The sequence below is a fragment of the Geospiza fortis genome, unplaced genomic scaffold (genome assembly GCF_000277835.1).
Source record: "Geospiza fortis unplaced genomic scaffold, GeoFor_1.0 scaffold192, whole genome shotgun sequence".
Lineage (NCBI taxonomy): Eukaryota > Metazoa > Chordata > Aves > Passeriformes > Thraupidae > Geospiza > Geospiza fortis.
Window position 1 is genome coordinate 3,666,748 of NW_005054315.1, and position 13,247 is coordinate 3,679,994.

The 13,247-nt window shown below is 40.4% G+C and overlaps 1 protein-coding gene across 1 annotated transcript in view; it reads left to right on the forward strand.

Moving 5' to 3' along the window:
* The first annotated feature begins 84 nt into the window (after positions 1 to 84).
* LAMP1 (lysosomal associated membrane protein 1) overlaps positions 85 to 13,247 on the forward strand; it is an 18,281-nt gene continuing 5,118 nt past the window's right edge. Inside the window, exons 1-5 of the mRNA XM_031056142.1 lie at positions 85 to 273; positions 922 to 1,012; positions 8,647 to 8,762; positions 10,067 to 10,280; positions 10,385 to 10,546. Of these exons, the coding sequence (XP_030912002.1) occupies positions 85 to 273; positions 922 to 1,012; positions 8,647 to 8,762; positions 10,067 to 10,280; positions 10,385 to 10,546 (772 nt within the window). The remainder of the gene's footprint in view (positions 274 to 921; positions 1,013 to 8,646; positions 8,763 to 10,066; positions 10,281 to 10,384; positions 10,547 to 13,247) is intronic.

Here is a 13,247-nt window from a genome sequence, read left to right on the forward strand (position 1 = left end):
TCAGAGCTCTTGGGGGGCCCATCCCCCGCGCCGGGCCCCTGTGGCGCCCGGGAGCCTCCGAGGGCCGCCCGGGGTCCGAGGGCGATGAGGGACGGGAGGTGGCGGCGGCCGCGCTGGGCCGCGTTAGAGCCCGGGAACGCCGCTCTGGGCACCTGCGCTGGGTGTCGGGACTGCGCTCCGGGAAGAACCTGGAAACGCGCCTGGAGCACGAGGCATGGAGACGCGGGGGCTACTGATGTCATTGCTAGGGAGCTGCGCTTTTCTATAGGATATGTAGTGTCCCGTTCCTTAATGACTTTCTTCCTGCCCTGTCTTGAGTAAAATATGAAAGGCGTCAGGAATAGAGAGGTTTCAGTGTCGTGATGAGAAGGTTTGTTAAGTCAGCGAGGCTGTTTAACGAGGAAGTGTGTCTTGCTTGTTTACTGATAACTACCTTGCTCTTGGTTTCTTGTCTTGAAAGCCACATCACACAACGCTAGCAGGTTTCTGAGATGTGGCTTTGGCAGCAAAGGAAACTTGTTCAGCAGCTGGCCAAAATATTTGCCAAAGAGAGTAGCAGTTGAGAATGCTTATCTGCCATCATTTTTGAGCTGGGACAGTCCTTGTGACTCCTGTAACTCCTCTTTCGTAGTGAATATCGTTATCACCATTGACCGGACTTCAGTTTCACTGAGCCCATAAGGTGCCGCTTGCAAAGGGCAGTGAGCAGTTCAAATATCCAGCCCTCGTGAGCCGGTGCAGCAAGCACAGTGATTTACAGTGCTCCTGCTTTTTAGGGCTGCCAGCTGAAGTGTGTGGTTGAACTGGTGTCATAGTGGGAGTTACTTGAATAGTTTGTTTGGTGTAGTTATGGCTCAAATGAAGAATTGCTTTGTAGTTTGCTTTCAAATCAGCTTTTGTGATTTTTATGTGGTACCACAGGTAATACTTTTGGCCTTTGCAGTAGTCTTCCTCTGCTTAATTGGCAGTTACAAACATCATTTGGTGCACCATCTTTGTCGCTTTCTGGCATGTGAGATGTGTTACGTTTCTGCAACTGAGGCAACAGAATAGTTTATTTTACCACAGATTTATTTATTTTGGATTTTTTAAAATTTTATTTACTGATAGTCAGGACTTTGTACCAGTCTAGTAGCTTAGTAGCTGGCTGTTTCTGCATAACTTAATACTACAATCTTGGGGGAAGATCTTGTGGTGTAGATAGAGACCCCTTTCTTGCTAGAGTGTGGGGTTTGGATTGTAGGTGAGGGGAGAAGAATGAGAGATAAAGATAATATATGAGCTGAAGTTTTCAGATATTTGAGCTCATTTGCAGCCTTTTAATCATCTGCGTTAACACTGGTTATGATAACAGGAGACTGAAAGATTAGTATGGGTGGGGCAGATGTGAAAACTTGTTTGGTGATGCATTGACTTCAGGGCAGCAGAATTTTTTTTCCCACCTGAACACCTCACCATGCCTCACTTAGTGTTTCGGTTTTCTACTTAGATTGAGCAGCAAGCACTAAGCTGAACATTTCATGTGTCAGCATTGAGCATTTTGTAATTAATTTCCTCACTACCATCAAATTTATATATGGAATTAAGAAAACATTTAGGTAGCATATGGTACATGCAGGGAAAGGGAGCTATGGGAAATGGAAGTACCTCCCCTAAACTTAGCTGCTGCTTTTTGAAATACTGAGTAAGATGGTGCTTGTCTGTTGTTGAGCACGATGAGTCAGTTGGGTTGTGTGCCAAAGCCAACAGAGCTGCTCGTGCTCTCTGAGATCTGGAGCACCCATACATTGTTTCATTACTGAAACACAGACACATCAGAGGATGCTTTCCTCTAGATTTAAGGTTAGAATCAGACGTGTAGTGAATAAGTAATGAAGTGTTTGAGAATTGCAGAAGGGAAAATTAGTTTTTCAAAATAGTGTGATGACATTTCAGAGTCACTGACGTATAATCCACATGTTTCTATTGTGCAATTCAAGTCCAAAGAGGAATTTCAAACCTTACTACCCATGTAGAGATAGTTGAGAAACTTGATAATAAATTCCAGCCAGTGAGAAATCTGGTGCAGAATTGTTTTTTTCGGGTTTGTCATTATTGGGTGTTTGCAACTGAGACCAGTATAACTTGGTTTTCACAAAATCTAACTGCTTTAATGTTGAGCAACTTTGGAAATATTGTTTTACCAAGTGCTGCCCTTGACATAGTGTTTGCTTGATAGCTGCTTGAAGTGTATGGATATGGACAGAGTCTCTAAGGATCTGAATTAGTGTGCCAGTCATCATGTGATAGCTTACTTGGCAGATGACAGAGTGAAGAATTGCTTCTAAGTACCGAGGAACCTGATTCAAAGATTGATACTCTGTTGCAACATTAACTGCTGTTATCTCTGATAAGTCTTTGTAGGTCTCAAAGATAAAAGTTTATTTCTAGCAAAAGGCACACCTTGCTTTTGCTTGTTTCAGCTTCCACAGTTTGTCTTTGCTCTCAAGTCAGCCGTGATTGTTTGGAAATTCCTTGAGAAAGCTTGGTGTTGAAATGGATTTCTTGGTATGTGTTCTCTTAAGCTTGGCAGAAGACACTTTTGGGCATGTAAATGGTGGGAATTACAACAGCCATTTGAACAATCCCTTGAATTATCTTGATTCTATAGTGCATACTTTTAAATCTACCTTATGTTTTGGTAAATCAGGATTCCACAGTTTTTCGGCATCTGACTTCAAGATGGACTAGTGTCCCTTTCAGTCTTAGTATAACAGTTTCTTAACCTTCTCTGTCCCTTGACAGCCCCGCTGACTATCAGTACTACTTTTTCTACTGTTAATTCCAAATGTGAGTGTCTCTCCAGTTACAGATCACCCTGGCATTAAGAGTACAGAGTTTAAATGTGCTTCAGCTCTGTGCAGTGGGTACTTGTTCCCTCTCCAGTGTTCAGCCTTGAGCACAGTTGTTCACAGTTAATACGTTTGGTTTTCTTGTATTAAACTTCTGATGGCATCTGTTTTCTTAGCAAGAATTCACTCTGTATGATATGGGAACACCTGTATTCTTACTTTCCTTGACAGGGTTAAGATCTACACTCTAGGACTGGGAGGGTGGTTTTACTCAGGCAGTTAGTTTATTTCCAATATCTTCTCCTCTGGGGAAGCTTTCTCTTTAAGTTGCCACACAGTGCTCCTTTCTTCAAAACATTGTTTGGGGCTGGCAGCTGCCTTGAAGAATGTGTGTTAGTTGTGTGGTGTGATACAGCAGCACTAACCAGAGCCAGTGCAAAATGGACTTGTGTGAATGCTGAAAAGGGTTTGGCCAGGGGAGTTCAGCTCTCCCAGTGCACCCGTGCAATCGCTTGCTGTAGAGCTATGCCAAGACTTCCTTCCTTTAGATAGGAAGCCATAAAGGAGTTTCATGTGACTAAGCTTGATGCAGTTGTGCAATTCTCTGGTCAAATGGTAAGTGTATGGCTGTTAGATTGCCTTTCCTTTCTAATGCTTTTGTACTTGTATAATTTGGTTTATAAAGACAGGAGTTATTAATCTGCAAACTGAAATGGAAAAACAAAATGTTTACTGCCTTAATTGAAGTCAACAATATCAAAACCATAATCTGAGATTACATGAATTTGTCTCTTGGTTGGCGAGGATGCATATTCTGGGCTGGATCAGGAACTTGATGTAATCAGGTGCTGCACCTGCTCAAGTGCAGCAAGTTCTCTTATCTTTGAATTAAGCTGTGTTCTCCCTTTCCCCACCACAGTGTGGGTATTCAAGTGAGTCCAGCCTTGTCTTTTCCTGCCAGCTTTCCAGGTAGCCAGCATTCAGTCTCATGTGTCTGTTGGTGAAAGGTAAGTATAACTCATTATTTTATGGAGACCATCTTGCCTCTTGCAAAGTTTTGTACATCAAGCCTGTCACGGGATTTTCCTGCTTTCAGTTGTTCCTGTCTTTCTGTATTATCCCAAGGTGGTATAGGTTCTGAATCCTAAGGAAGTGATCTTGACTTGGTCTTCTGATACAGGACTTGGACCTGGTGTCCCTCTGGGAGTGGTGCATATGTTGGAAGACAGAACTTTGTAGAAGAGTGTAACTCCTTGGGGATTTTTCCATTCTATTCCCTGGCATAGATTTAGGAGTTAAAAGTGGTGACTGAAATTACCACTGTTCACAAAATGGCACTGAGATGACAGGATCATTCTGAACCATCAGAATGAGTAAATTACCGGGCAGTTTGGTTAACATGTACAATAGAAAATAAACCTTCTTTCGATAATAACCAGCATTTCTTATCTCCTTGGATGAATGCCCCACAGATAGCAGTGTTCACTGTGTTTGTCATCAGAACACCTGGGCAAAGGTGCAAGGCAACACATCAGTGCTGCAGCTCCGGTACAGGATGATTATTCAGGGCTGGTATCCCTTACCCCAGAGTGCTGCTGTGCAGCATTTCCAGGGTGGGCTGGAGCTGAGGAGAGTCCATGGGTGTGACCAGGCTGTGGGATACTCTGAACCCCGTCATAGCACATCCCAGGAGCTGGCAGCTGTGCTGTGCTGCAGCCATGGTTTTCCTCCTGAATGCTATAGGCCATGGTTTTCCTCCTGAACATTGCAGGCAGTCCCATCCACCAGATATCTGTGTGGCTTAAAGTACTGATGATATGGGATGTGTGCCCAGGTGGTTTGGATGACTTGTTCCCCTTTATCCCAAGAGGAAGAACAATGCTAAAGAAGTTTTTACTTATGCAGGAAACATGACTATAGTAATAAACCCCAGATTATACAGAAGTAGCTTTTGGTTTTTCCTTATTGTCAGTGTTTCATGTTTCTAATAAAAACTGGAGGCAAAGTAAATCATTAACTGTAGTAACTGATGTCCTCTTTGCAAGCAGATGGTGTACACAGTTGCCATTAAATATGCTTGGTTTTCTAGTACACAACAACCATTTGTCTATCTCCCTTAGTAGGTTTCCATTATATGGGAGAGTAAATCAGGGTAGCTGTGTTTGACTAACCGGATTTCAGTTATAAAAAGGCTGAAACCTGAAAGCATGTGCTAGATTGTTTTGTTAGCTTTGTAGTGTCCAGCTTAAAACAAACAACTTTATGAGGTGGATTTCTTTAAGATAAATTGTTAGACAATCAAGGAAGTATTTGTTTTGTTTGACTTAGCTATTTTATCTCAGATTGTTAATATACTTTGGGTTTTCTTGAGGTAGGTATGTTAGATAAAGAAGGATGCTGGATTTTATTCAAGCAAGATCTCTAGCTGTTGCTTTAACAGTTACCTTAAGTGTTTTCTTGCATGTGGCTATTTCTTCATTGCAGAAATGAGGTATGAAGGGAGAGATTGTCTTATGATTTTCAGTTGAAAGTATGCAGCTAGAATAAATATTATAAGCAGTCTTTTGTTGGAATTTACTGGAATACAAAGGAAGCATCTGAACCAAGTGAAATTTCTTTGTACATTTTTAGTAATTCCTTTACTAGATATCCACAATGTAGTGCTTCCAGCCAAATGATAATGAACCTAACAAAACTTACTTTTTGCTATTGAAAGGTCTTGGACTGCTTCATTTAGATCTGAAGTCCTGCACTTGCTGTACCACGGATAGTTGTCATAGAGGGCTCTGCAGTTTATTAAGAGGAACATTTAAAGCCTGAACTTAAGAATCTGGAGGTTGTATCAGTTTTTGTGTTTAACTACAAAGAATGGTATTATTATGAGATGTACAAATAATATTCTCAACTTGTAGATATGCTCTGAATATTCTCAACTTGTAGATATGCCCTGATAGAATTAAGCAATACATTATGTAACTTTATTAGAAATATTCCCAGGATGGATTGATTCAACATCAGTTTGCTTTTCTGTAGTCTTGACATTTTGACTGTAGGCTTGTAGTGTTTGTAGGCTGGTGATGATTCATGCATTAATCACTACTGACGCTGAAACTGCCTTTATAAAACTCAACAGCTGCTTTCCTGCGAGCTGTTCCTGTGCCCTTAAACTGGCTGGAGCAGACAGTAGGCGGGACCTTCTTTCCTTCAGTGTCTTGATTTGTTCTTCAGTGCTTTTTTTCCAATTTTTCTTTGCTCCTGTGTCCCATACATTTCACTTGGTTTCATCGACATTCCTTCAGGACCTTGGGAGCAGATGATGCTGCAGCTCAGTTCTGTCTGATCACCATGCCTGTGAGTGTTGCCTTACTTGCAGTGAAACAGCTCTCACCACTCCACCAAGGACACTCAGTGTCTCGTGCTGGATGCGTCTGTCTCATCACTGAAACTGCAAATCCAGCAGCTGCTGAATAGTTCTTAAGGAGGACTGGGGTTTTATAGCATTTGTTCCACACTAATGAAATCAGGATTCATGTAATGATATGACTTTAACCTTACAAAAATCTAGTAGTTATGCAGGTGTTACTATTTAATGTTTATTCATGCCCCTGGTTCTTTATTACTTAAACTTGCTGAGGGTGATTTATCAGCTCTTCATTACCAGAATTTGTCTTCCATTTGATGCTTTCTGGTACCTCTGCGTTGTCTGTTGTTCTCCGAATCATTTGTAATGGACAGGTCAGTCATGTTTTCATTTAGGCCAGCAACATTTTTCTTGTTTTCAGTCTTTTCTTCCCCCTGCATTTCTTTTAAAAATTATTTTTCTTTCATTCTTTTAGTCAGTTACTTCATTCTTTTTAGCTCTAAAATTGCTAAGATTTTAATAGCTATCAGACAAGGGAGTCTGCATGCACACTGAAGGTTTTCATTCTAGCACATTTTTCAGTCATAGTGTTAGTTCAAGGAGCAATGGATTCTTATTCCCTGCCTCAGCTCTTTTCTGTGCTGTGCTAGAAGTCTTCAGGAGGGTGTAAGCAGCTTGCTTTGGAGAAAAGCAGTGCTTGCATGAAATGTAAACAAGTTCCAGATGTAAATGCAAATTGAAACTTCCATGTGGATGAACATGTTTCTGATACTGCTCTAATTGCAGTAAATAACATTTCTTTGGGAATATGTTGTCCTTAATGAACATTTTATGCTGGACATAAAGGCAAAGGTAGGACAGGTTTCGTTTGAAATAAGTTTTCTATGCTGTCTGTTCTTAAGCATTTTCTTTCTTCTGTCTATCTCTGATTTCAAGTCTGGACTCTCAAAAAATAGATAAAGTTGAATGAATTCCAGTTTCATCTTTGCCCTCCTTGGTGCTGGGAGAAGATGTGATGTTGCTAAGGGGAAGGCAACAAGGGAAAATGCTTGCTGGGTGCCAGAGAAATAGTTTCCAATGTGTTCCTGCAACTGCTGTGCCTTCTGCTGAAGTCCAGATGACCAAAGTCCAATTTTTCCTAATAATTTTCTTTGTACAATTGTACGCACCATAGTTTTGCAGTGAAAAGTTTTAAGATTTGTTTTTTGAAAACTTCTCAGGGAGGGAAGCTAGCTAATGGATAATCCCTCATCTGGATCTCTTTGCTGTTATCAGCAGTTGAATGGATTAGCATGTTTGACTCCTTAAAGCTTATTTGCTTGTGATAATGGCTTATGTCTTGCAGCTGTTTTTTTATCAGGTTTTCTGCAAGACTGAAGTTGTTGCAAATGCAAACTGATAGTGCTAGCATGAAGATGGTTCACACTTTTTGCAGTGAGGTTCACTTGGTGGGTGTGGTGGTGACAAACTGAGAATCTGAAAAATAAAAGATTCTAAAATAAAGAACTGGTCAGGTGCAGGAGCACTGTCAGGTATCCATTGCCACAAATGAAAGAGGAGATAACCAGCTTTCCAGCTGTTTCCAGCCTGCCACAGTGCGTCCCCTGTGTGAAGCTTTGTTGGCAGTGGGCACTGGTCCCACTGGTGCCAGTCCATGCTGCCATCAGAAGGATGGCTGCGTGCTCCCCTTGCTGCGTGTTCTTGCCCTGTTAAGTCAGTACTTTGGGCAGTTGTACTCAGCATGCTCTGAGAGTAGAGGCTGGAATCGAGCAAGGGGCAGAAAGGCTTTTCTCTGCTTTTCTCAGCAGCTCAGTCTGAATTTAGCTTAAACCAGTCAGGAAAACATAACCTCAGTGTGTGTCAAGGTCTTGGCTTCCTCCTCAAGTGTGGAGAGCATGAGGATAGTAAAGAGAAGTTCTCCTGGCAATGGTAGCATGCTCTATCACGCTATTTTTGGCAGTGCCTTCAAAACATCTGCAGTCCATCTAGGCTTTCTAAATGCTGCATTCAGTGCATGTGCAGCTGAGTGTCCTGGTACAGCAGGAGTGAAGGCTGCATGCTGTGCTGTGGGGGGAAGGCAGAGTGTTGGAGGCATGCAGGATCAAATAAGCTAAGCCAGGTCTGGCTGAAGATAGTAAAATGGTTGCTGTGTGCAGAGAACACTGAAGCTGCCTTGAACACTATGACTGGTGTTTATTGCATGTCTTTCTTATCTCTTAGGAACCAGAATGTCAACAGTTTTGGTTTGGGTGGCTTTGCAGTTTTATAAATGAGGTGTTTAATTTGTCCTCTGTTTCTTAGTGATGTTGAAGCTAATCTAGAGACTGTTAATGCCCAAATTTCCAAACTCAACTCATGCTTAAGTTTTACTCCTAAAATGTACAGTTGTACATATTTGGGATTAAAAATGCAAATTAATGTGACACTAAGTTAACCACTTTTTATTTTTATCAGGCTTTTTACAGGCTTGCTCTTCATTTGAAGTGAAAGATTCAAGTGGTAAGGTCTGCATAATTGCTGATTTGACCGTAGCCTTCTCAGTGGAATACAAAACCAGTGTGCAAAAAGAGGTAAGAGCAGTGAGTATCTGACTGCTTGTCATTTATTAGTCTTTTTAGTATTTATAAAATATGTGGTATCTTTGCACGTGTGCAGTATTTAAACTTTCTCTGATATCTTTGCATGAAAAACTGCTTCAACAAAGATTTTTACTCTCCCAGTCAAGTTGCATCAGCTTTTCTTTATTATGGATGCTTCTAATTAAACAGCAAGGTTGAGGCTGCCTGAAACAATCACAAACAAAACATGTGCAGTTACTTTTGTGACTGAAATTCCACACCTGTCCTGTTGATAACTAAAATGGCTTTCACTGGAACTGTAAAGGCAAAAACACTACGTGTTTTGTTTTGGTAACTTGGTCACACTCAGGTGGATTAAATCTGAACTGAAACATAGCTTTAAACTTTTTAAACTCCAGAAATCTGTGACCTTCTTACTTGGCAAATCTCTAGATTTCAGTGTATCTACAAACTAGTGCAGTGCTTACAAATTGTTCCATATTAACAGCAAAAGCTTGGTAATGGAAAATTAAGAATTTACCTTAACAAATAAGTTTTGGGATTTTTTGTATCTTCACTACTGAATCGGAATTAGGGATTATTTATAGTCTTATTGCAGTTTTGTGTTGTTGATTTTTTTTTCCTAGCTGTCAGTGTAATACAAGGTTAAAAAATCCTACTACTTTACCAGTGGTGCACTTGCTAGGTGTGATTTGAACTGAGCCTTATATTGTATAATCCATGTTTTCAGTGGTGCTGATGGTCTGAAATCCTGCTGATACTGGTATATGTGTTTGCATTCAGAACTGACTTCTTTCATAACATACTTTTGTCTGTTTCTTATTGTAAGCAGTAAGCTCAAAACTTCGCAGTAAATGTTGTATTGGTCTTCAGTTATCACATTTCTTCACAATGTGTAATAAACTCAAAGTATTACAGCCAAGCTACATGGGATGTACCATTCACTTTTGTTCTTGCTCAGTTGTTCTACAAGAAGCAGAGCTTAAATTCTCCCATTTTTCACATGTCCAGAGTTTGCCAGATTTGATTCTTGTAGTACAGAAGTACCTGCAAATTCATATTGCTGGTTTAGAAGGAAGAAAAGTCTAAGAGATGCTGTGAGTATGTACTGTTTAGTCCTCCAAGTTCAGAGAGCAGGATTCTCAAACTTCAATGCCAGTAATATGCTGCTTGCTGTATACTGGTATATAAGTAGACATCTTATATATAATGTCTGCATTTTGTTAGTAACAGCTTCACAGGATATTTTAAAAGCTGTGAGGAAAAGCTTACGTGTTTTATTTTCTGCCCCACAGTTTGTACACTTTTTTCTTCCGCAAAATGCTTCAGTAGACTCACAGAGCTCATGTGGTAAAGATAATGCATCTCATCCAGTTCTGGTATTGGATTTTGGAGCAGGACATTCGTTAAGCCTGAATTTCTCAGAATCTGCAGACAAGTACCAAGTTGAAGAGTTAGTTTTCCACTACAATCTGTCAGATGCAACTTTATTCCCAAATTCAACTACAGGTAAAATAAAAACTTACTGTTGTTACTGTAAAACCCTTCCAGATATAATACTAGGTCCTTTCTTTGAATACTGGTACATACTAATGCAATGTATTTTTTTACAGGAGGTGTGAAGACTGTATCACATAAAAGTATCATGCAGGCACACGTGGGCACAAAATACAGATGCATCAACTCCAAGCACATCAATATGAAGAATGCAAATGTTACTTTTAGCAATGTCACTTTGGAAGCCTATCTCACAAATGGCACTTTCAGTGTGAACAGTAAGTATCTTGTAACAGAAAATGAACTTGATGAGCTAATATTTCAAATAATAGGTTATTTCTTTTTAAGTCCTCACTAATCATATTTAAGGTGAGTACTGGATCTAAAACTCTGACAGCAGCATCTTTTGAAATGAATGGACTTGCCTCAGGTTTTCTCTGTAGGATGTCAGAATCTGTGCCTAGGGGATAGTGCCCTGAGTTCCCATGGGTATTTTACTGGCTCTTCATGAGTATGGATGTTGAACACATGCTGCAGTAGGTTGAGTGGGCACATGGCCAAAATCCTAGTTTAAGAAGTACATGATAACTTCCAAGCATTATGGCTCTACCAAAGTAATTTGAACTAGTTACTCTGTGCTCTGGGCAAAATTAGTGAAATAATGGCAGACAGTAGAGAATTGGTCTGTAGAGAGGAGAAACTACATCTTCCTACAGGAGGTTTAATGTCAGTTGTAAAAGTCAGGTTTTTCTCCTTCGGGGACAATCACAAAGTCAGGTTTTTATCCTGATTGTTTGTATTGAAAAGTAGTGTGGAATTTAGTTCAAATTATTGAAGGCTAATCATGTCCTTTGCTTTTGTGGCAGCAGTCTTCAAGCTTTATACAAAAGAGCTGTATAAACCGATCACCCATACTGTCTTAAGGAGTGATAAGTCTTTGCCTTACTTTTAGAGTCTTCATTTTCCCTGGGATGTAGAAATTTCCTTCAGTTGTTCATCCCATTTATGCACCTGCTAAGTTGAAACAAATATTAAAAACTAGGGTAACCATGGAATGGTTACAGTGAACAAGTGCCTTCTACTGGAGTATCTCCACCTTGTCCCATTTCTGTGAAAAATACCTTGCCTGATGCATGATAATAGTGGCATTGACTTTTTTTTATGGCTGCTTCACATGACTGGCTCTGATTTGTATGTATCATTCCCTTGATCAAACTTTTCCATTCAGTGAACTAGTTTGCAGTTAAGATGTGTACCTACATTTATGCTTAAAAAAATCCACACCAAATTCTAATTTCTATTACTGCAGTCTTCAGAACTAGTTTTTTTTAAATTATGGAACTTTGATCTGATTGTTTTAGCAGTTAAGTATGATAAGTGTTTATCAGCAGGTTTAACATAAGATATGATACTGGGAAAAGCTGATTTTTGCTTCTACAAAACTTCAGTGAAATCTCCCTACTGTGTAATACTTTTCTTTTTAAGACATTAAGATCTTCTTTTATGTAATCCTCTGGTTCCATTATTGTAGGCTTGTGCCTTCCCCTGTCCCTTAGGCAGCTAGTTATCGATAAACTTCAGATCTGGAATTTTTCCTTAATGTTTTTCTTTTCTCTGCAAATCTTTAATGAAAGGATATTTCTGCCAGTGATTGGTACAAGGCTCACTGAAGGGAAGAAGGGTCAATATTCAGTGCATCTGCATAACTGGAAATTGTGACTTCTGTCAGTGTACTAGAAGTTAGTGACTGAGGGGATGGTAGTGGTTATCTGCAGCTCTGAAAGGACACATCCTTTTCCTCTGTGTTGGTAGTTTTGCTACCTGCTTTCCTCTAATTGTCAATAAAAGACATAAGGATTTGTCTTATCTTTTGATCTGTCCTGAAGAGCTACTAGAAACTGCTCTAAATCAGTTCAGTAAAAATAATGTATCAAAACTCCAACTAGGCTAAACTTCCACTCAATGTGATTTGGTTGTTTCCATCTGTGCCAAGTTAAAGAAGAGCCTCTGTGTGTTGAGGTCTTGCAGATAGAGGGTAATTCTCCATTGAAGTGCCCAGAAAGATGCTTTTTGGTTTGTTAGGAAATTATTGCATTTTGGGATCAGACCAGTATCAGTCTATAAAATACAGGATCACTCCTCCTTCATCCACCTTCATTCTGCTCTTGGACTTCCCAGGAGTGGAGTAGAAATAGGAAAGCATGCTATGTTGGAGTGTGTGTGACTTCAGACAGCGTGATTAGAGTTCTTCTCTCTGAGCCATAATCAAAAATTAAGCTGCTTAAACTGTTTAAGGCTATTTATTAGTTGTCTTGTATCTATGAAATACGTATGCATTAAATTTTAGAAGTAGGCCCTTTGAGTGAGAGTTGATTGTTGCTGCAGTTGCTGTTGTCCTTAAAAAGTTGCAAGTTGTTATCCCTGGCATGTGGAGATGACCTTGGCTTGGAACATGGAAGTCTCTACTTTAGTAATGTCTTTGTTATGACCTTTGGTTTTGGCTTAGATGTTCAATGCAGGAACCTTCTTGGCTCCCAGATCAAGTTAAGATCTTGCTGCCACATGTTTCCAAGTAGTCTGGCAAATAAATCAGTGTCACTGTTCCCTTGGAAGTTGCTGCTGGATTGGGTGAAAAGAGAAGGTGAACTTGCACACCTTCACAGCCTTGTTAACCCCGTGGAGGATAGCTCCTCATGCAGGACTGAAGGGAGGATGGATGTGAGGGGATACAGCAGAAAACTTGGCATGAGAAGCAGTGTCTTAGAATCCTCCTGTTAAGGACAGAAGAGCCAGAGCAATATATTAAGGCTTCTCTGGTTATTGCCAGAATAACGAGAGTGAAGGGAAGGAGAATACATCTGGGAGACCACTTTGAACAGTGAGCAGAACTGTTCCTCTGCTTTTCCCACATGAGTGCCCAGAGTGTGTGATAGGGATCCCAGCCTGCCTGTGAACAGGCAGCAGGAACACTAGGACAGC